This window comes from Leucoraja erinacea, chromosome 4, assembly GCF_028641065.1.
Source record: "Leucoraja erinacea ecotype New England chromosome 4, Leri_hhj_1, whole genome shotgun sequence".
Lineage (NCBI taxonomy): Eukaryota > Metazoa > Chordata > Chondrichthyes > Rajiformes > Rajidae > Leucoraja > Leucoraja erinaceus.
This window is the reverse complement of record NC_073380.1, coordinates 7246959-7270231: the sequence shown is the minus strand read 5'-3', so window position 1 is coordinate 7270231 and position 23273 is coordinate 7246959. Positions and strand designations below refer to the sequence as shown.

At 46.2% G+C, this 23273-nt stretch overlaps 1 protein-coding gene across 1 annotated transcript in view; it reads right to left on the bottom strand.

The window, feature by feature from the left end:
• Window positions 1–23273, bottom strand: part of runx1t1 (RUNX1 partner transcriptional co-repressor 1) — a 93836-nt gene that overhangs the window by 33847 nt on the left and 36716 nt on the right. Inside the window, 3 exon segments of the mRNA XM_055633602.1 lie at window positions 411–661; window positions 5524–5705; window positions 20141–20230. Coding sequence (XP_055489577.1) covers window positions 411–661; window positions 5524–5705; window positions 20141–20230 — 523 coding nt within the window.

Here is a 23273-nt window from a genome sequence, read left to right as displayed (position 1 = left end):
GGGAAAGGGAAACGAGAGATGCAGAGGATCCATAGAACAAATGAATGAAAGATATGCAAAAGGCAACGGTGATCAAGGAAAGGTGGAGCCCACAATGGTCCATTGTTGGCTGTGACGTAGGTGATAAGGACAGTGAAACTCAACGAGACAACAGGGAAACTAGTACGACGACTAGAGTGGGGGAGCGAGGGAAAGCGCGAGGGGATGAAAGAGGGAAATAAGAGAGGGGATGAATTGACGGGCCGAAGGGCCTAATTCTGCTCCTATCACTTAGGGCCTTGAGAAAGGGTTGCTTGAAGTTAGATAAATCGATATTCATTTTGTGGACGTTTTGGCATGCAGATTTCCACTGTACCTCGGTGCACGTGACGATAAGCTAAACCGAAGCGGGCGCTGAAACGGATACTCACCGAGAGGTCTGTTCCTGTCCCTGAGGTCTCTGTGGTTGGGATGTCTGTATGAATCCCTGTAGTGGTGCGCCATGGCCATATCATCCAGACGGTAGTGCTGAGGTGGGGGTGGTGTTGGGTGAGGCAGGCCATTGGGCTGGTAGGATAAGCCGTTATTTGGACTAAACCGTTGGTTGGGACTTATAGTGCAGGGCCGCTTGCTGTGATGCTCTGAGTGCAAAGGCTCACGCTCGTAGCCATTCTCTTTGGTTCTGCAAAAACAGGCGGCACAATCAGGCAACTGAACCGTGTACACAACGCCACAGGAGATCCTTCTTCCCTGCGGCTATCAAACTTTACAACTCCTCCCCCTTCTGCTGTGGACTGACTGAGACTGACTCCCCTCCCCCCCCCCCCCCCCCCCCCCCCCCCCCCCCCCCCCCCCCCCCCCCCCCCCCCCCCCCCCCCAATCTTTGCACATCCCTCAAGCCTTACCACTCGTCACTTTAGTTTCATGTGTTTTGTGTATTTTGTGTTTTTAAGACTGTTGGCAAATCAATTTCCCTCCAGGGATAAATAAAGTTATATCGTATCGTATCGTATCGTATCGTATTCTACCAACAATTAAAGAGCAGTCCTAAACTACTGGACAGCACAGTGGCACAGCCAGAGAGTCGCTGCCTTACAGCACCAGAGACCCGTGTTCGATCCTGACCGGAGTTTGTACGTTCTCCCCGTGACCTGCGTGGGTTTCCTCTGAGAACTTTGGTTTCCTCTCACATTCCAAAGACATAGAAACATAGAAATTAGGTGCAGGAGTAGCCATTCGGCCCTTCGAGCCTGCACCGCCATTCAATATGATCATGGCTGATCATCCAACTCAATATCCCGTACCTGCCTTCTCTCCATACCCCCTGATCCCTTAGCCACAAGGGCCACATCTAACTCCCTCTTAAATATAGCCAATGAACTGGCCTCGACTACCCTCTCTGGCAGAAAGTTCCAGAGATTCACCACTCTCTGTGTAAAAAAAGTTCTTCTCATCTCGGTTTTAAAGGATTTCCCCCTTATCCTTAAGCTGTGACCCCTCGTCCTGGACTTCCCCAACATCGGGAATATACAGGGGTTTGTAGGTTAATTGGCTTGGTATAATAATGTAAACATTGCCCCTAGTGGAGGATAGTGTTAATGTGTGGGGATCGCTGGTCGATGCAGACTCAGTGGGCCGAAGGGCCTGTTTCCGTGCTATATCTCTGAACTAAACTAAACTGACATCAGTCTGAAGAAGGGTTTCGGCCTGAAACGTTACCGATTTCCTTCGCTCCATAGATGCTGCTGCACCCGCTGAGTTTCTCCAGCATTTTTGTGTACCTTAAACTAAACTACTATTCACCTCATTGGAGACCATCGGACTATCTTTGATTGGATTTTATTGGCTTTATCTTGCACTCAACGTTATTCCCATTATTCCCTTTTTAACCTTTTTCTATGGTTTGTAATGGAACTTATTATTTAATTTATGTAAAGCACTTTGGTGTCAATGCGAGTTGAATTAAAACGTGCTATATAAATAAAAATGAAATGAAAATGAAATGAAATGTATCTGTACACTGTGGACAACTCGATTGTAATCATGTTTTGTCTTTCCGCTGCCTGGTTAGCACGCAACAAAAGCTTTTCACCGTACCTCGGTACACGTGACAATAAACTACACTCAAACGTCTACATACAGTTAGCTGAGCATGCTAACCGGCCCACTGAGTCCATGCTAACCAGTGATCCCTACTCACAAACACTATCCTACACACACAAAAGACAATTCACAATTTTACCTAAGCCAATTAGCCCACAAACCTGTACGTCTTTGGAGTGTGGAGGAAACCGGAGCAGCTGGAGAAAACCCACGCAGGTCACGGGGAGAACGTACAAACTCCGTACAGACAGCGCCCGTGGTCAGGATTGAACCTGGGTCTCTGGCACCATAGACAATATCTTAACGGGATGTTTCCATGCTCATGATCTTTCAATCAATCAGTCAATTGTAAAAAATGTTTTATTGTGGCGCATCACAGCTTGGTTTGGGAACAACTCCATCCAAGACCGCAAGAAACTGCAGGGAATTGTGGACGCAGCCCAGACCATCACACAAACCAACCTCCCTTCCATTGACTCCATCTACACTTCACTCTGCCTCGGCAAGGCCAGCAGCATAATCAAGGACGAGTCGCCCCCTGGTCACTCCCTCTTCTCCCCTCTCCCATCAGGCAGGAGGTACAGTTGTTATCAGGCAACGAAACCATTCTCCCATCAGCTCGAGTGCGGTCCTAACACAGAGAGTGGTGAATCTGTGGAATTCTCTGCCACAGAAGGTAGTTGAGGCCAGTTCATTGGCTATATTTAAGAGGGAGTTAGATGCGGCCTTTGTGGCTAAAGGTATCAGGGGGCATGGAGAGAAGGCAGGTACAGGATACTGAGTTGGATGATCAGCCATGATCATATTGAATGGTGGTGCAGGCTCGAAGGGCCGAATGGCCCACTCCTAATCCTACTCCCATCTACCTCACTGGAGACATTTGAACTGTCTTTTATCTGACTTTACTGTTACATCTTTGCACTAAATGTTGTACATTTTGTCTTTAATCTGTGCACTGTGGCCAGCTCGATAGTATTCACATACAGTCTTTCCTTTGACTGGATAGCACGCAAACGGAAGCTTTTCACTGTAACTCGGTACACGTGACAACAATGAGCTGAACTAAACGAACATCAAAGCTGCCGCTGTGCTGGAGCTAGACCGTAAAGAGACAGATCTTTCCTCATTAAACATTATGCTTGTCTACGCCAGTATTGCCAACAGCGGATCATAAATATGCACGTCAAGTTTCTGATAGACACGATGACTGACACATCCCTATATTACCGCAGAAACAGAACCATCCTTTTAATGAGCTGTTTTAATGAACTCGGAACCTCATCGCATCCACTCATCCATAGTTGACCATATGCAGAAATGAAAATAGCAGCGGGGAAAAAAAGCAGCAGCAACGATACTGCCATGTTTCCCCTGAACCAGCATTTTCTCGGCTACTCATCTCATGCTATCATGTAAAGATTAGCGACAGGATTAAACACAGTTCCGTGGGCTCATTAATTCATACAGCAAAGGAGAAAGGGGGAGGGGGGGGGTACACTTTGCTGACTCAGAATTAATTTTCACCCTTGACAACGAGCTGTAGTGATTTAAGGAAGGAGCAGCAACGGTCATGTACACCTTTAGACTTTAGAGATACAGCAAGGAAACAAGCCCTTTGGCCCACCGAGTCCGCGCCGACCAGCGATCATCCCATACACTAGCACTATCTAGCAATGCACCAGCACAGTGGATATTTTTAAGGCAGAGATTGATAGATTCTTGATTCGTTAGGGTGTCAGGGGTTGTGGGGAGAAGGCAGGAGAATGGGGTTAGGGGGGAGAGGTAGATCAGGCATGATTGAAACAGAGAAACATAGAAAATAGGTGCAGGAGTAGGCCATTTGGTCCTTCGAGCCAGCACTGCCATTCAACATGATCATGGCTGATCATCCTAAATCAGTACATCGTTCTTGCTTTCTCTCCATATCACTATATTCCGTTAGCACTAAGAGCTAAATCTAACTCTCTCTTGAAAACATCCAGTTAATTGGCCTCCACTGCCTTCTGTGGCAGAGAATTGACAGATTCACAACTCTCCGGGTGAAAAGGTTTTTCCTCATCTCAGTCCTAAATGGCCAACCCCTTTATTCTTAAACTGTGACACCTGGTTCTGGACACCGCCAACATTGAGAACATTTTTCCTGCATCTAGCCTGTCCAATCCCTTAAGAATGAATGGCAGAGTAAACTTGATGGGCCCAATGGCCTAATTCTGCTCCTTTATGTACTTACAAACTTACCCAACACACTCACACAACAATAATTTAGCATTTACCAAAGCCAATAAACCTACAAATCTGCGTGTCATTGGGATGTAGAGGAAATAGACAATAGGTGCAGGAGGAGGCCATTCGGCCCTTCAAGCCAGCACCACCATTCAATGTGATCATGGCTGATCATCCACAATCAGTACCCCGTTCCTGCCTTCTCCCCATATCCCCTGACTCCGCTATCTTTAAGAGCCCTATCTAGCTCTCTCTTGAAAACCCAACTGGTCAAATAAAGGATTCAATTCAATTCAATTCACAGGGACAATGGAGATTCTTTGTGAGCAAGTGGATTGAAAAGTGCCAGGGGGTAGGAATATTGCAGGGTTGAGGTGACAATCATGCCAGCTATGGCCGTTGAATTGAATAGTGGAGCAGGGGTGAGTGAGCTGCTCTTGTTCTTAGTTTGGATGTTAACATGCAAGAACTTGGGAGAGGAAAAATGTTTTGAGGTACAGTAAGTCTTTGGAGAGTGGGAGGAAACCTTATGACCTAATCCGGAGCACCCGGAGATAACCCATGCGGTCACAGGAAGAACGTGCAAACTCCGTACAGACAGCACCCGCAGTCAGGATCGAACCCAGGTATCTGGTGCTGTAAGGCAGCTACACTACCACTGCGCCACTGTGCCGCTGTACTGCGCTCTGTGGATGTGCTTTGGTCAGGGTACGGACCCTTCCATTGAACAGACACATTGGCCGGCATGGACAAGTTGGGCCGAAGGGCCTGTTTCCACGCTGTTTCCATTCTATGTGTAGGAAGGGACTGCAGATGCCGGTTTAAACCGAAGATAGACACAAAATGCTGGAGTAACTCAGTGGGACAGGCAGCATCTCTGGAGAGAAGGAATGGGTGACGGTTCGGGTCGAGACCCTTCTTCAGACTGAAGGTCTGAAGACTGGAATGACTCCCAATCTGAAGAAGAGTCTCGACCCGAAACATCACCCATTTCTTCTCTTTAAGAGAGAGTTAGATTTAGCTCTTAGGGCTAACGGAATCAAGGGATATGGGGGGAAAAGCAGAAATGGGGCGCTGATTTTGGATAATCAGCCGTGATCATATTGAATGGTGGTGTTGGCTCGAAGGGCCGAATGGCCTACTCCTGCACCTATTTTCTATGTTTCGATGTGAAGATGCTGTCTGCAGACTGTGAGAAGTTGCAACCGTTTGCCTCACCTGTCTGGAGTTCGCCTTTTCCCATTTTCGTTGACATCAAGCAGCAGCTCGGAGGAGTCGACAGGTGAGGTGGTGCTGGCGTCCAGCAGCAGCTGCTCGTGCTGGGCGAGGTACTGCGCTGGGTTCTGCTTGGCCAAGCGTGCGCAGTGGAGGAGCTCCCTCTGCAGCAGGGGCAGGTTGGCCTGCAGCGAGAGAGGCACAACAAACAGCATCTCCGTCAGTGCAGCCGACACAGAGAGAGTTAAGCTGCCCGACCGACCGACCGACCGACCGACCGAGCTAACCTGCACGAACAACGATACAGCAAATAACAAACCAACAGCCCGGCCACTCAGCTGCCCTTGGAAGGTACGATCTTGCCCAGTCTGAGGAAGGGTATCGACCTGAAACATCACCGATCCGTGCCCAGTCTCACGAAGGGTCCTGACCCAAAATGTCCCCTACCCATGCATAGTCTCAAGAAGGATCTAGACCCGAAACGTTACCTATCTATGACCAGTCTGAGGAAGGGTCTCGACTCACAACATCACTTGTCTATTCCCAGTCACAAGAAGGGTCTCAACACGAAACGTCACGTTCCCACGCCCAATCTGAAGAAGGGTCTTGACTTGAAACGTCGCCTATCTGCCCAGCCTGAGGAAGGGTCTTGACCTGAAACATCATCCATCTATGTCCAGTCAGAAGAAGGGTCGCGACACAAAACATCACAGCATGGTTCGGGAACAGCTCAATTCAAGGCCGCAAGAAATTGCAGAGATTTATGGACATAGCCCAGGCCATCATGCAAGCCAACCTCCCTTCCACTGACTCCATCGAGAATTCACGCTGCCTCAGCAATGCCGCCAGCATAATCAAGGATCAGTTCTACCTGACACATTATGTCTCTCTGCCCAGAAGAAGAAAGGTCTCGACCCGATAGGTCAGCCATTCCTTCTCTCCAGAGATGCTGCCTGTCCCGCTGAGTTACTCCAGCATTATGTGTCTACCTTCGATTTAAACCAGCATCTGCAGTTCCTTCCTACACATGAGTTGCACCCCCTCTTCTCCCCTCAGGCAAGTAGCACAGAAGTGTGAATACGCACACCTCCAGATGCAGGGACAGTTTCTTCCCAGCTGTTATCAGGCAACCCAACCATCCTACCACCAATTAAAGACGCACCATCGACTTCATTGGAGACTCTTGGACTATCTTTAATTGGACTTTATCTTGAACAAAACGTTATTCCCTTTATCTGTACACTGTGGACGGCTTGATTGTAATCATGCATAGTCTTTTTGGAGACTGGATAGCCTTTCACTGTACCTCTGTACATATGACAATAATAAACTAAACTAAAAAAACATTGGTGTATTAACCAGCTTGTTTTCACAATTTTGGCTCGTTCTTTCCAAAGTGATGGAATGCTTAGGAAGGAACTGCAGCTGCTGGTTTACACTGAAGGTAGACATAAAATGCTGGAGTAACTCAGCGGGTCAGGCAGCATCTCAGGAGAGAAGGGATGGGTGACGTTCCGAGTCGAGACCCTTCTTCAGATGGAATGTTGGTTGTTATGCATCACAGCTGCAACATGCTGCAATGGGCTGAGTGGCCTAACTCTACTCCTATCACTTATGCCCTTATGACCTTAAAGCGCAGATTGCATTTGTCTGCATTTCCACATTGGAGGTGAAGCCAAATGAGCGTGGAAAGGTGCAGTGACCGTGGAATGTTTCGTTTTGTTTTAGTTCAGAGAAGCAGCGCAGAAACAGGCCCTTCGCCCACCGGGTCCGCTCCGACCAGCGACCACCCCGTATACTAACGCTATCTTACACACACTAGGGACAATTTAACCATATAACCATATAACAATTACAGCACGGAAACAGGCCATCTCGACCCTTCTAGTCCGTGCCGAACACATAATCTCCCCTAGTCCCATATACCTGCGCTCAGACCATAACCCTCCATTCCCTTCCCATCCATATAACTATCCAATTTATTTTTAAATAATAAAAACGAACCTGCCTCCACCACCTTCACTGGAAGCTCATTCCACACAGCTACCACTCTCTGAGTAAAGAAGTTCCCCCTCATGTTACCCCTAAACTTCAGTCCCTTAATTCTCAAGTCATGTCCCATTGTTTGAATCTTCCCTACTCTCAGTGGGAATAGCTTTTTTCCACGTCAACTCTGTCTATCCCTCTCATCATTTTAAAAACCTCTATTAAGTCCCCCCTTAACCTTCTGCGCTCCAAAGAATAAAGCCCTAACTTGTTCAACCTTTCTCTGTAACTTAGTTGCTGAAACCCAGGCAACATTCTAGTAAATCTCCTCTGTACTCTCTCTATTTTGTTGACTTTACAGTCTTTACCGAAGCCAATCCACCGAGAAACTTGTACATCTTTGGAATGCGGGAGCCACTGGTAGGTGGTTGCATGCAGCACCAATCAAGTGTCATGAGTTTGCATTTCAATGCTAATCAGTCTATTTGCCCTCAGCTCTATTATATATAACGTTAATTGAAACAATTTATGACACAAGAGGGTCATGCCGTCATCCCCTACAGGTCGGCACGGTGGCGCAGCGGTAGATTTGCCGCCTTACAGCGCCGGAGTCCCAGGTTCGATCCTGACTACGGGTACTTTCTGTACGGACTTTGTACGTTCTCGCAGTGACCCCGTGTGGGTTTTCTCCGAGATCTTCGGTTTCCTCACACGCTCCAAAGACGTACAGGTTTGCAGGTTGATTGGCTTAGTGTAAATGTAAATATTGTCCCTAGTGTGTGTAGGGGATGTTAATGTGCGGGGATCGCTGGTCGGTGCAGACTCGGTTGGCCGAAGGGCCTGTTTCCGCGCTGTATCTCTCAACACGTTCACAACAAACAGATCTGCTTAAATTTAGAAATATGTCGCTATCCTGTACAAATTAATGACTTGTTAGCCCTAGTTATTAAAGGTGTTTGATTTCATTATCCATTGGATTGCCTGCTAATACACAGGTAGTTCTAAAACAAGCAATATATGAACCAAAAATATGAATGGTCCTTTCAACAATATTAAGAGGAACAGAGCCATCTCAAACCTGTGTAGGAAGGAACTGCAGATGCTGGTTTACACCGAAGATAGATACAAAATGCTGGAGTAGCTCAGCAGGTCAGGCGGCATCCCTGGAGGAAAGGAATGGGTGCCGTTTTGGGTCGAGACCCTTTTCCGATCTGAAGAAGACCCGAAACATCACTTATTCCTTTTCTCCAGAGATGCTGTCTGACCCGCTAAGTTAGTCCAGCAACTCAAACTCGTAGGCCTGTCCCACTTAGGTGATTTTTAGCAGACGACCGGTGACTGTCGTAGTCGTAGCAGGTTGCCGAAAAACCAGCGACTGGACTAATGGGCCTGTCCCACTTAGACAATTTTTTAGCCGACTACCGGCGAATATATGACAATGGAATTCACCGAAGTCAGCACCAGCGACAACCTATGTTAACCTGGTGACAACCTATGTTAACCTGGCAACAACATACGCCAGCGCCTACGTCAAGCTACGCTCATTGGCGCCAAACCCACGGTCGCCAATGTTCAACGTTGAAAATCCAGCGGTGACCAGAAAGATGCTACGACTCTTTGGGCAACTGAGGAGACTACTCATGACCATATAGGTGACACCCCGACGACCACCGGCGGCAGCCTAGTCGCCTGCATTCGCCGAAAGACTTGCCGAAGTGGGACAGGCCAATTATTCTTCAAGAGAGTTCCATACACCAATGACTTCTACCAACATGGATGCTATATCCTGTATCTATACACTGTGGACGGCTTGATTGTAATCATGTAAAATCTTTTCACTGACTGGATAGCACGCAACAAAAAAGATTTTTACTGTACCTCGGTATACGTGACAATAATAAACTAAACTAATGGACACAACATTTTTCTTTAGACTTTAGAGATACAACGTGGAAACAGGCTCATCGGCCCAACATGTTCATGCCGACCAGCGATCACCCCGTACACCGACACGAACCTACACACTTGGGGCAATTTACAATTTTACTGAAGCCAATTAACCTACAAACCTGTACGTCGTTGGAGTACGGGAGGAAACCAGTGCACCCGGAGAAAACCCACGCAGGGAGAACGTACAGCCAGCACCCATAGTCAGAATCGCACCCAGGTCTCTGGCGCTGTAAAGCAGCAGCTTTCCTGCTGCGCCACTGTGCCGCTCTTTGTGAAACATTTAATGATTCACTTGGTTTCCACCAGAACTAACGTGCACCATAGTCTTGATACTGGCACGAAATCAAGAGGTCCTGATCAGTTATTGACACAGGAATGTGTGTACAATAAATCAAAAAAATGAATCTTTGTCACCCTCGACTATTATAACTGGGAATCAATCACTGGATACGGAGTTTGTACGTTCTCCCCGTGATCTGCGTGGGTTTTCTCCGGGAGCTCCATGGCTGATGGAATTTAATACAGAGAAGTGTGAGGTTTTGTATTTTGGGACATCTAACAATGGCAGGACCTGCACAGTGAATGGTAGGCCTCTGGGGAGTGTTGTAGAGCAGAGGGATAATACTAATACTAACCTCACCCCACGCCCACCTTAAACAAATGTCCTCTGGTGATTCCCCTACTCTTGGAAAAAGATTCCGTGATTCCGTAAAAATAACATGTTGTTGAAATAGTGCGAAAGATTGCAGAGATTGAAGTATTTCAGACCAGAAGCAGATGTCTGAAACGTGTTATTAGGCATGTTTAGGAAACTGGGAAGTACTAGAATTTTAGATTTAGTGCGTCACGGTGGCACAGCGGTAGAGCTGCTGCCTCACAGCGCCAGAGACCCGGTGTTCAATCCTGACGAAGGCTGCTGTCTGTACAGAGTATGTACGTTCTCCCCGTAACCACGTGGGTTTTCTCTGGGTGCTCTGGTTTCCTCCCACACTCCAAAGACGCCCAGGTTTTGTAGGTTATTTGGCTTTGGTAAAATTACAAATAGTTCCTAATGTGTGAGATAGTGTGTGGGGCTGTATCTCTAAACTAAACTAAACTAAGATAAAGCGCAGAAACAGGCCCTTTGGCCCACTGGGTCCGCGCTGCCCAGCAATCACCCCGTACACTAACACTATACCACACACATCAAAGACCAATTACAATTTTACCGAAGCCAATTAATCTACAAACCTGTACGTCTTGGGAGTGCGGGGGGGAAACGGGGTCACCCGGAGAAAACCCACGTGGTCACGGGGAGAATGTACAAACTCCGTACAGACAGCGCCCATAGTCAGGATCGAACCTGGGTCTCTAGCGCTGTAAGGCAGCAGCTCTACTGCTACACCCGGAAATGTTATTGTAAATTTAAGTTGAGAATGTTATAAAATACACTGTCATAGAGTCTTACAGTATGGAAGCAGGCCCTTCGGCTCAACTTGCCCACGCCGACCAACATGCCCCATGTACACTAGTCCAACCTGCCTGCGTTTGGCCCATATCCCTCTAATCCTATCCTCTCCATGTAACTGTCTAAACATTGTGATAGTCCCTGCCTCTACTGCCTCCTCCGGCAGCTCGTTCCATACACCCACCACCCTTTGCGTGAAAAAGTTACCCCTCAGATTCCTATTAAATCTGTGACCTGCGGTTCTCGATTCCCCAACTCTGGGCGAGAGATTCTGTGCATCCAGAGGACTACAGGATCAAACAATAAAGAAACTCGAGGATGGACATCACACGGGTTTGGTCAGTACTGGCCTACACGCCCAGCAGTGGAGGAAAAAGCTCTGGAAACATTTAAGAAATAATTGAATGCTGGAGAGGGGGATAATTTAGGATTTTCCTGGATGGATGATCTAAAAATCAGCTTCCTTAACCTGTAATTAACTGGTGAACTGATTGGAGGCAAAGCAATTACAGGAGTCTTCAGCACTTCAGTGTTACACAGAAGGAAAGAAGGAGGATTTATGACTGCTTAACAGAGGGCCAGATGGGCCCAAACTGTCTGCAAGGCTCGGCGGTGAAAAGAGATTGTAACCTCTCCTGTCTAGGCTCACATAGTTAATGAATGTATGGGCAGTCGCTATCAACGACCTTACCAGAAAAGCATTCTCGCGGGACTGGGAATGAAGCAGATTTCAAGTGAGACCAAAAAGAAAACAAGGAACAATAGAAGGCGATCAGGTTTAGTTTAGTTATAGATAGTTAGAGATAGAGCACGGAAACAGGCCCCTTCATCCCACCGAGTCCAGGCCGACCAAACCACAATAACACTATCCCACACACCAGTGACAATTTGCAGTTTTGATACTGGCATGAAATCAAGGTCCTGATCAGTTATTGACACAGGAATTTGTGTACAATAAATCAAAAAAATAAGATGGGGCTCTTAAAAACAGCAGAGTCAGGGGATATGGGGAGAAGGCAGGAACGGGGGGGGGGGGGGGGGGGGGGGTACTGATTGGGGATGATCAGCCACAATCACATTGAATGGCGATGCTGGCTCGAAGGGCCGAATGGTCTACTCCTGCACCTATTGCCTATTGTCCACAGTACGGTGTTGGAGGGTGGGAACACCTGGGGAAAACCCACGCGGTCACGGGGAGAAGGTACAAACTCCGTATAGACAGCACCCGTAAACAGGATCGAACCCGGGTCTCTGGCGCTGTGAGACAGCAACACTACCGCTGCGCCACCGTGCCGCCCTCGGTGAAGCAAGATGGCGAGGGCAACGTTGAGTAAATGCCTCATTTTTGAACATATTGTAATACTCTCTTGCTTGCAAACAAAAGAGGGAGTGGGGGGGGGAGAAAAACACTTTTCCGCACACAGGAAAAACAAAATCCACGTTATTCTAAAATCTAAGCTCAACACTGATTTCCTAGTAACATCAGAGTTAAAAAAGCACTGAAACATCTGAAAGAAAAGCTGCACAACATTAACATGAATGGTACAGATGTCAGACATCTTGCACCCATATGTCCCTCGGAACCAATAACAAAAATAATTACTATTCACTGCTAGATTCCAAGCAGTAACCCAAGAACTTGAGATTAATTGTGGTGATTTTGCATTTCAGTTCTGAACCGATTAAAATCAGACGTACTTTCTAATCTGTGACTAAAATCTACATTCTGCCTTAGAAACATAGAAAATAGGTGCAGGAGGAGGCCAATCGGCCCTTCGAGCCAGCACCACCATTCATTGTGATCATGGCTGATCGTCCCCAACCAATATCCCGTGCCTGCCTTCTCCCCATATCCCTTGACTCCACTAGCCCCTAGAGCTCTATCTAACTCTCTCTTAAATCCATCCAGTGACTTGGCCTCCACTGCCCTCTGTGGCAGGGAATTCCACAACTTCACAACTCTCTGGGTGAAAAAGTTTTTTCTCACCTCAGTCTTAAATGGCCTCCCCTTTATTCTAAGACGGTGGCCCCTGGTTCTGGACTCGCCCAATATTGGGAACATTTTTCCTGCATCTAGCTTGTCCAGTCCTTTTATAATTTTATATGATTCTATAAGATCTTCTTCTCTCAAGTAGGGTAGTTGATAGTTCCACATTCCTGTCTACGTTGTTCCAACTGGCCCAGAGGCTGGTGGCACAGCGGGTAGATCTGCTGCATCACAGCGCTAGAGACCCGGGTTTGATATCGGATTGCTGTCCGTGCAGAGTTTGCACGTTCTCCCTTGGGTTTTCTCCCACGTTCCCAAAGGTTTGTAGGTTAATCGGCTTCTGCAAATTGTCTCTAGTGTGTAGGATAGAACTGGTGTACAGATGATCGCTGTTCGGCGCTGAAGGGAACGAAGGGCCTGCTTCCATGCTTTATTTCTAAACTAACTTGAATAAGTGCACATTGAACATTATAACAATATAGCCCTAGTTTGTCTACCCAGAGCAAAACACTAGTTCTGGGGCGACATAAGATACAAGACCAGAATTAGGCCATTCGCCCCATCGAGTTTACTCTACCATTCAATCTAGGCTGGCCTATATTTTACTCTCAACCCCATTTTCCTGCCTTCTCCCCATAACCTTTGACGTCCTTACTAATCAAGAATCTCCACTTGAAAAATACCCAATGACATGGCCTCCACAGCCGGCTGCAGCAATACATTCCACAGACTCACCACCCTCTGGCTAAAGAAATTCTGCTTCATCTCCTTTCTAAAGGTATGTCCTTTTATTTTGAGTCTGTGCCCTCTGGTCCTAGACTCTCCCACTACTGGAAACATCTTCTCCCCATCCACACTATCGAGGTCTTTTATTATGGTATGGAGGGATAGACTGGGGGACATTTTGGGTCGGGATCCTTCCTCAGTCCGAAACGTGGACTGTCCATTCCCTCCGTAGATCTGGCTGACCCACTGAGTTAGTCCAGCTCAAGATTCCAGCATCGTCAGTTAACATAGAAACATAGAAAATAGGTGCAGGAGTAGGTCATTCGGCCCTTCGAGCCAGCACCGCCATTCAATGGGGATATGGGGAGAGGGCGGTGGAGGCTGGTTCTCTGGATGCTTTCAGGAGAGAGTTAGATAGCGCTCTTGGGGAAAGAGGAGTTAAGGGATATGGAGAGAGGGCAGGAACGGGGTACTGATTGGGGATGATCAGCCATGATCACATTGAATGGCGGTGCTGGCTTGAAGGGCCGACTGGCCTACTCCTGCACCTATTGTCTATTGTCAATATGATCATGGTTGATCATCCAAAATCAGTGCCCCGTTCCTGCCCCCCCCACATATCCCGTCATTTCCTGGAGTCACCACTTATCCACCCAGAGATGTAGATAAAACATCTGGAGTCTTAAACAAACAAACCAAGCAACAAGCAACATGAAAATCTACCACAAAATCTGCAGCTTTAAGTAAATCTCTTCATGTCTCCTTGACTCACTGATTTTGATTGCACTTTAATAGCTACAACTTCCTGCATTCTATCCCAAGTGCCTCAGAACATAAATCTGCGTTTTATTTTCGTTCAATCGTGGGAGCTTGTTAACAAGGCCTGGTTTTTTTTCCCTCCCCATCCCCCCCCCCCCCCCCCCCCCCCCCCCATCCCCCCCCCCCCCCCCCCCCCCCCCCGAAATCCGTGCTTGCTTCACAAGACTGTCTCGGAGAAGAGTCGACGGTATTGTTGAAAAATTCGGGTTTTATATGCCGTCTCTCTACATGGCCAGTAAAGCAGACGCTGGGAAGTAAATGCCCTGCAAGTGAAGGCAGGCGGCAGGTAAAGAGCCTGGGGGGGTTTTCCAGGATCGGGAACTGCTCCAAGTTAGACTGAGCGTGCGGGCCGACCGGACTTTGGTCTTTGGAAAGGGCGCCAAAACATGGCGGCACCCGTGTGTGCGTGTAAACATACAAAAATAATTTCACTGTGCAAGACAAATAAAGCACTATTGAAAGCAGCATCGAACCGCTGAGATTTCCCTTCCTAAGAATATTTAGCTTAGTGTAGTTTAGTTTAGAGATAAAGCACAGAAACAGGCCCTGTAGTCAGGATCGAACCCTGGCCTGTTTCCATGCTGTATCATTCGATGTTGCTTGTCCAGTTGAGTTACTCGAACACTTTGTGCCTTTTTATGTTATTTAACAGCCTAGTTGGCTGTTGCATATAACTGCAAAATACTTACAAGTCAAATATTAATTTATTTTATTGAAAAACAAAACCTTATGCATCCCATTACTTGGTATATAAATTTAATGTACTGCATAAGTGACACCTATTGACAAATGAGGAGGAATTTCTTTAGTCAGAAGGTGGTGAATCTGGTGAATCTGTGGAATTCATTGCCACAGAAGGATGTGGAGGTCAAGTCGGTGGATATTTTTTTAATGTAGAGATTGATAGACCCTTCTAAGTATGGGTGTCAGGGGTTATGGGGAGAAGGCAGGAGAATGGGGTTGAGAGGGAAAGTTAGATTAGCCACGATTGAACGGCAGAGTAGACTAGATGGGCCGAATGGCCTAATTCTGCTCCAGTAACTTACGAACTTGCTCACCCTTGCTCAGTTTGAGTTTTTACAGAAATACTTCTTCTCAGCCTCGGTGTGGATTAAAAAAAACCCTCCAATTCCAATGCCTAAGTGCCAGACCCAGAGATCAGGGCAGCATTTGACCAAATGTGGCATCAGATGTGGTATTCATGCCTACTATATTCTGTTGTGCTGAAGCAAAGCAAGAATTTCATTGTCCTATCTGGGACACATGACAATAAACTCTCTTGAATCTTGAATCTTGAAGAAAGTCATTGGTTGTCAAGGGGAAAGCACCCCTCGAGCCAGGGTCAGATCTCCCACAAGGGGGAGTGATTGTTGGAGGTCACTCTGCCCAGCCTCTGGATACAGGAACTACTAGACCCAATCGCTTGCTGCTACTTCATCAATGACCTTTCTTTCATCATAAGACATAAAGTAGGGGTGCTGCAGCGTTAGAGTCCCTGCTTCACAGCGCCAGAGACCCGAGTTCAATCCCGACAACGGGTGCTGTCAGTACGGAGTTTTTACGTTCTCCCCATGACCTGCGTGGGTTTCCTCCAAGATCTTCGGTTTCTCCCCACACTCCAAATATGTACAGATTTGTAGGCTAATTGGTTAGGTATAAATGTATAAATGTAAAATTATCCCAGGCGTGTAGGGTGCAGTGTTAATCGTGAGGTCACAAGAGATAGTAGAATTAGGCCATTCGGCCCATCAAGTCTACTCCACCATTCAATCATGGCTGATCTATCTCTCCTTCCTAACCCCATTCTCCTGCCTTCTCCCCATAACCTCTGACACCCATACTAATCAAGAATTAATTTGCAGTAGACAAAAAATGCTGGAGAAACTCAGCGGGTGAGGCAGCATCTATGGAGAAAAGGAGTAGGCGACCCTTCTTCAGACTGATGTCGGTAGAGGGGGGTTGGGAGGCGGGAAAAAGAAAGGAAGTGGTGGAGACAGTAGGCTTGTAGGAGAGCTGGGAAGGGGGAGGGGAAGGAGGGAGAAAACAAGGACTACCTGAAATTAGAGACGTCAATGTTCATACCGCCGGGGTGTAAATTACCCAAGCGAAATATGAGGTGCTGTTCCTCCAATTTACGCTGGGCCTCACTCTGGCAATGGAGGAGGCCCTGGACAGGTCTCTATGGAAAGCAGAAAGGGGAGGAGATGGGAAGATGTGGCCAGTGGTAGGATCTCGCTGGAGGTGGCGAAAATGTCGGAGGATTATATTTTGTATGCGCCGCTGATGGGGTGGAAGATGAGGACAAGGGGGACTTAAATTGGCAGATGGGTGGCACAAAGGCCAGAATTTTTGTCTGGGGTGGCACACCGGTAGAGCTGCTACCTCACAATGCCAGAGACCCTGGTTCGATCCCGACTAAGAGAGCTATCTGTGTGGAGTTTGTACTTTCACCCCGTGACTGCGTGAGTTTTCCCCGGGTGTTCCGGCTTCCTCCCACACTCCAGAGATGTATAGGTTTGTAGGTTAATTGGCCGAGTGTAATTGTAAATTGTCCCTTGTGTGCGCCAGACAATAGACAATGGACAATGGGTGCAGGAGTAGGCCATTCGGCCCTTCGCGCCAGCACCGCCATTCAATGTAATCATGGCTGATCATCGCCAATCAGTACCCCGTTCCTGCCTTCTCCCCATATCCCCGACTCGGCTATCTTTAAGAGCCCTATCTAGCTCTCTCTTGAAAGTATCCAGAGAACCGGCCTCCACCGCCCTCTGAGGCAGAGAATTCCACAGACTCACAACTCTCTGTGAGAAAAAGTGATTCCTCGTCTCCATTCTAAATGACGTACTCTTTATTCTTAGACTGTGGCCCCTGGTTCTGGACTCCGCCCGATAGTGTTGGTGTGCGGGGATCGCTGGTCGGTGCGGACTCGGTGGGCCAAAAGGCCTGTTTCCACGCTGTATCTCTAAGCTAAATAAAATCTCAAGGCAATAAAAGTAGTTAAGCTGACTGTGGGCAATATTACAAATGTAAGCAGTGAAAATAATGAAATTAATTGAATCCCAACAGCAGATCAAGTGGGTTGGCCATGTTGCATGCAAGGATCAAATAGATTTGTGAAATGTTATCCCAGGTAAAATAAATTGGGAACAGATTTTCCGCATCCGGACCTTAAATCTAATACACAAACAGAAAGACTTGAGAGGGCCTGCACAGTTGATTAATAGTTGTCTGATGGAAAAGCTTCACCTACACTTCATGGTGCCTTGGGAAAACAGCCAACATAACCAATGAATGACCTTTCCCACGCCGGTCATACCTGCTTGTCCCTGCTCTTGTTGGGCAGAAGACTGAAAGTGTTCAGTTTAGTTTAGTTTAGTGGTGCAGCACGGAAACAGTCTGATTCACCTCCCCCATAAGTGCGGACATTGGACAGTCACCGCACTCTGTATCTTTCCCTCTGCTCTACCTATTGCACATGAGTTTGGCTTGCTGACACTTATGTATAGTATTATCTGATCCGTCTGGATAGCAGCATGCAAAACACAGCGGTTCACTGGACCTCGGTACATGTGACAATAATACACCTCGAGCTAAGCTACAGGTATTTACTCTAGTCCAATAAAATTCAATCAAACTTACAACATAGAATAACGCGATTCAGATGTGTTTACCAGTTTGAAACATTTACAGAGAAAAAAAAAATTTGGGGGAGTTTTATTTTAGACTTTAAGTTTCCATGGAAGTTCAGCACATCAGGAGTTAATCTCCATTTAAATGCTTCACTAAGCTAGGGAAGTGACAACACAAAATAGTGGGGGAGGGGGAGAGGGAGGGGGAGGGGGACACTAGTACCAATGAAAGTAATTATAATGGTGTGTAATATCTTTCCTGTAAATGAGTCCCCATAACATGAAATAGAATCAAGAATCTGTGGCTTACATTAGCCTAATGAAAACAAGACTTTAATGCATATTGTTACAGCTGGGATTGAATGCAGTTATTAAGGTCCATGTTCCCACAACCATATGGTTTTTTTTGTCATTAATGTCTCCTTTGAGGCAAGGCACTAAAATTAGAAAAAAAAAAAGTTGCATCTTTGATTCCAACAGTCCCCCATGAAATGATATTGCAACCATATGGCGGAGAGCAGCGAAAGAAGATCCTGTAAGTGTCCTTGTATGCTTTTTGGAAATTTCATTTTTCCACCACTAACCTCGCCCTACAGGGAGCTGTTTCCACCAAGAAAAAAACCCCAGTAATATCCACAAAGGAAATGGCATTTGCATGATGCAATTCAAACGTCGCGCTTATAGCTGCGATTGCCGAAAGCAAGCAATTATTTTGTGCTTTTAAAAAAAATTAAATTATTTATTTTAAAAAACATAGCCTTAAGCTTGCACAAATGAATTGCACAAAGGATTGATTGCAGTACAAGCAAATCCCCATTGCTGCATTTTAATTTCACCGGATGGTTCTTGAAAATGGCAAGCACCGTAAGAAAATATAGATGTGCGTTAGCACGCTTCCATGCCTGAAGCCACTTCGAACAAATAGAGCAGCACCTCAGCTTTCAATGCCATTACCCCATCCGAGCTCATCTCCAAACTCGTGGAAGTTGGAGTCAGAACTCACCGCTGCAACTGGATCCTTGACTTCCTGACCAACAGACCACACTCAGTGAGGATAGGGGACAAATCATCCTCTACGATAACTCTACGATAAGGACAAATCCAACTCAACTTACAAATTGGCAGATGACGCCACCGTAGTGTGTCGGATATCAAATGGTGGTGAGATGGTGTACAGGAAGGAGATTGAGAACCTCGTCACCAGGTGCCAAGACAACAACCTTTCCCCCAAAGTCAGCAAGTCAACGGAGATCATAATCCACTTAAGGAGGCGATGCGGTACACATACTCCGGTATACATTGACAGCGCAAACGTAGAGATGGTTGAAAACTTCATGTTCTTAGTAGTCAATATCACCAGCAACTTATCTTGGACCAGCCACTTCAAAACAATGGTGGAAGAAACCACACCAACGCCTCCACTTACTTAGAAGTCTTAGGAGGTTTGGCGTGGCTCCAACATTTCTCACCACCTTCTACGGATGCACCACTAGAAAGCATTTTATGAATGACACATTAGAGCACGGTTTGGGAACAGCTCCATCCAAGACCGCAAGAAATTGCACAGAATTGTGGACGCAGCCCAGCATAATCAAGCATAAGGCCACCAGCATAATCAAGGACGAGTCTCACCCCGGACACACCCTCTTCTCCCCTCTACCACCAGGGACAGAAGTGTGTAAATGCACACCTCCAGATTCAGAGACAGTTTCTTCCCAGCAGTTAAAAGGCAACTGAACCATCCCATTAACTAGAGACCTACCATCTACCTCATTGATCTACCACCTACCTCATTGGAGACCCTCACACTATCTGTATGCTGCAGATGGGTTGATTGTAAACATCTATGTATAATCTTTCCGCTGCCTGGATAACATGCAAAAAAAAATTCTCCAAATTTAAAAAATTGAATCAATGTATCAAGTGTGCCTTCATTTGAGACATCATTAAAATATGATATATTTCAACATTATCCTCTAAATTGCCAGCAATAGGGCTTTCCATACAAACTGTACACTTGATAACATCACGATCAGAGTTTCTAGGATTATAATAGATGAAAAATGCCACAATTACCTTTAAAAACGGTATAACAAAAGGTCGGAGAGGGAAGTTTGTAGCTTCTTGTAATTTGGAATGGAATTCTTCAATTGTCAAGGTAGAATTCTGCAAAATAAATTTGAATGTCTTGAAAATAATTTACTGTTCATCATCATCAAACATCTAAACAAAGCACATTTCTCCATTAGAGTGATACAGTGTGGAAACAGGCCCATCGGCCCAACTTGCCCACACCGGCCAACATGTCCCAGCTACAATAGTCCCACCTTCCTACCCTTGGTCCATATCCCTCCAAACCTGTCCTATCCATGTACCTGTCTAACTGTTTCTTAAATGTTGGGATAGTCTCAGCCTCACCTACCTCCTCTGGCAGCTTGTTCCATACACCCACCACCCTTTGTGTGATGAAGTTACCCCTCGGATTCAATAGACAATAGGTGCAGGAGTAGGCCATTCGGCCCATCGAGACAACACCGCCATTCAATGTGATCATGGCTGATCATCCCCAATCAGTACCCCGTTCCTGCCTTCTCCCCATATCCCCCGACTGCTATTTTTAAGAGCCCTATCTAGCTCCTCTTGAAAGCATCCAGAGAACCTGCCTCCACTGCCCTCCGAGGCAGAGAATTCCGCAGACTTACCACTCCCTGTGAGAAAAAGTGTTTCCTCATCTCCGTTCTAAATGGCTTACTCCTTATTCTTAAACTGTGGCCCCTGGTTCTGGACTCCCCCAACATCGGGAACATGTTTCCTGCCTCTAGCATGTCCAAGCCCTTAACAATCTTATATGTTTCAATGAGATCCCCTCTCATTCCTATTAAATCTTTTCCCCTTCACCTTGAACCTATGTCCTCTGGGCAAGAGACTCTGTGCATCTACCCGATCTACTCCTCTCATGATTTTATGCTCATTCTATTACTAGTTCAAGTAAGTTGATGAAAGGAAGTACTGAATGAAGACCAAACAGCATATATTGAATGTAGCCCAAACAGCAGTTGTGGACACTGAAGCCATGCGTTCTTTGTATTCGCATTTTCACTTCCCTACAAGAAACATTTGTGAACAAAAGCATCTCTTATAATAAATTTGTTTAGCTGAACACCTTCGCTCAGTCCGCCTGGACCTACCTGATCTCCCGGTTGCTAAACACTTTAATTTTCCTCCCCATTCCCACACTGACCTTTCTGTCCTGGGTCCCCTCCATTGTCAGAGTGAGGCTAAACGCAAATTGGAGGAACAGCATCTCATATTTCGCTTGGGCAGTTTACAGCCCAGTGGTATGAATGTGATTTCTCTAACTTCAAGTAACCCGGGCATTCCCTCTCTCTCCATTCCTCCCCCACCCAAGCCACGCCTGCTTTCCGTTCTCACCTCGCTACTGCTAACAATGACCCGTTTCCTTTATCATTGTAAAGGCCTGTCCCACTTTCACAACCTAATTCACGACCTCTGCCGAGTTTGCCCTTGACTCATACTCGCAGCATGGTCGTCATGAGGTCGTAGGAGGTCATAGCAGGTCGTGATGTTAGTTGTAGGCACTCGTGGCATCAAGTAGGTCGGGGCATTTTTCTAGCCTGATGGAAAATGTCCACGAGTAAAAAAGGTCTTGAATTAGGTTGTGAAAGTGGGACAGGCCATTTAATTTTTTGCATACCTTTAGAATTAGGCCCATCAAGTCTTCTCCGTCATTCAATCATGGATAATCTATCTCTCCCTTGTAACCCCATTTTCCTGCCTTCTCCCCATAACCTCTGACACCATCGTCTATATCTCTTGCTTGCCTTTAATGTGACTCTCAGTCTGAAGAAGGGTCCCGACCCGAATCCTCACCCATTCCTTCTCTCCAGAGATGCTGCCTGTCCCGCTGAGTTACTCCAGCTTTTTGTGTCTATCTTCAGTTTAAACCAGCATCTGCAGTTCCTTCCTACACAATAAATTCCATTGCTTGATGTCATACATACTGCCTGGGGTGTCTCTAAAATGCAGATGTTCGGGATTTTGAATTCTCCAGAAAGTTCATCGTCTTTACAGCTTAACCCTTCGATTACTGATAAAACAGGATGAGGGGAGATCTTATAGAGGTGCATAAAATCACATGAGGAATAGATCAGGTAGGCACACGGAGTCTCTTGCCCAGAACAGGCGAATCGAGGACCAGAAGACACACGTTTAAGGTGAAGGGGAAAAGATTTAACACAAATCTGAAAGCTAATTTTTCAACCCAGAGGGTGGTGGGTGTATGGAACGAGCTGCCGGAGGAGGTAGTTGAGGCAGGGACCTGCGCAACGTTTAAGAAACAGTTAGATAGGTACATGGATAAGACAGGTTTAGAGGGATATGGGCAAATACAGGCAGATAGGACTAGTGTAGCTGGGACATGTTGGGCTGACAGGCGATTACCACATTAGGACAGTCACCCGGTTTGTATTTTTCTATTTCAAATGTATTTTTATAATCCACGCTGTATCACTTTAAAAACAATTTCAAGCATTAACCATGCTTATATTTTTCTTTAAAAGTAGGAAACAATTTTATAGAAAAGTACAGACCTAAAATTCACAATATAGAATATTACTCCCAATAAAGGCTTAAATATATATATATTTAAAATTGTTACTTCAATTTATGGCAGAATATTAACCAGTTTAAAGTAAATGACTTAAATTCTTTTGCTCAGATTGCAGATCAGAATTTCAAGCAAACCCTATAAATATCTGTATTCCAGTACCAAATTTAAAATATTTTTTATAAGTTAACTTCTTTAGTTTAATTTAGAGATACAGTGCAGAAACAGACCCTTCGCTCCACCGAGCCCATGTCGACCAGCGATACCCACACATTAACGCTATCCACACTCACTAGGGACAATTTACAATTATACCAAGCCAATTAGCCTATAAACCTGTCGGTCTTTGGAGTGTGGGAGGAAACCGGAGCACCCAGAGCAAACCCACGTGGTCACAGGGAGAACATACAAACTCTGTACAGACAGTACCCGTAGTCAGGATCGAACCTGTGTTTCTGGCGCTGTAAAGCAGCAACTCTACCGCTGCGCCACAGTGCCGACCAGATTTTTCATAAGCAATTTTTGAAAGATGAAATCTAATTTTCATTTTGAAACTGAATATTGGCATCCATCTGTGGTTAC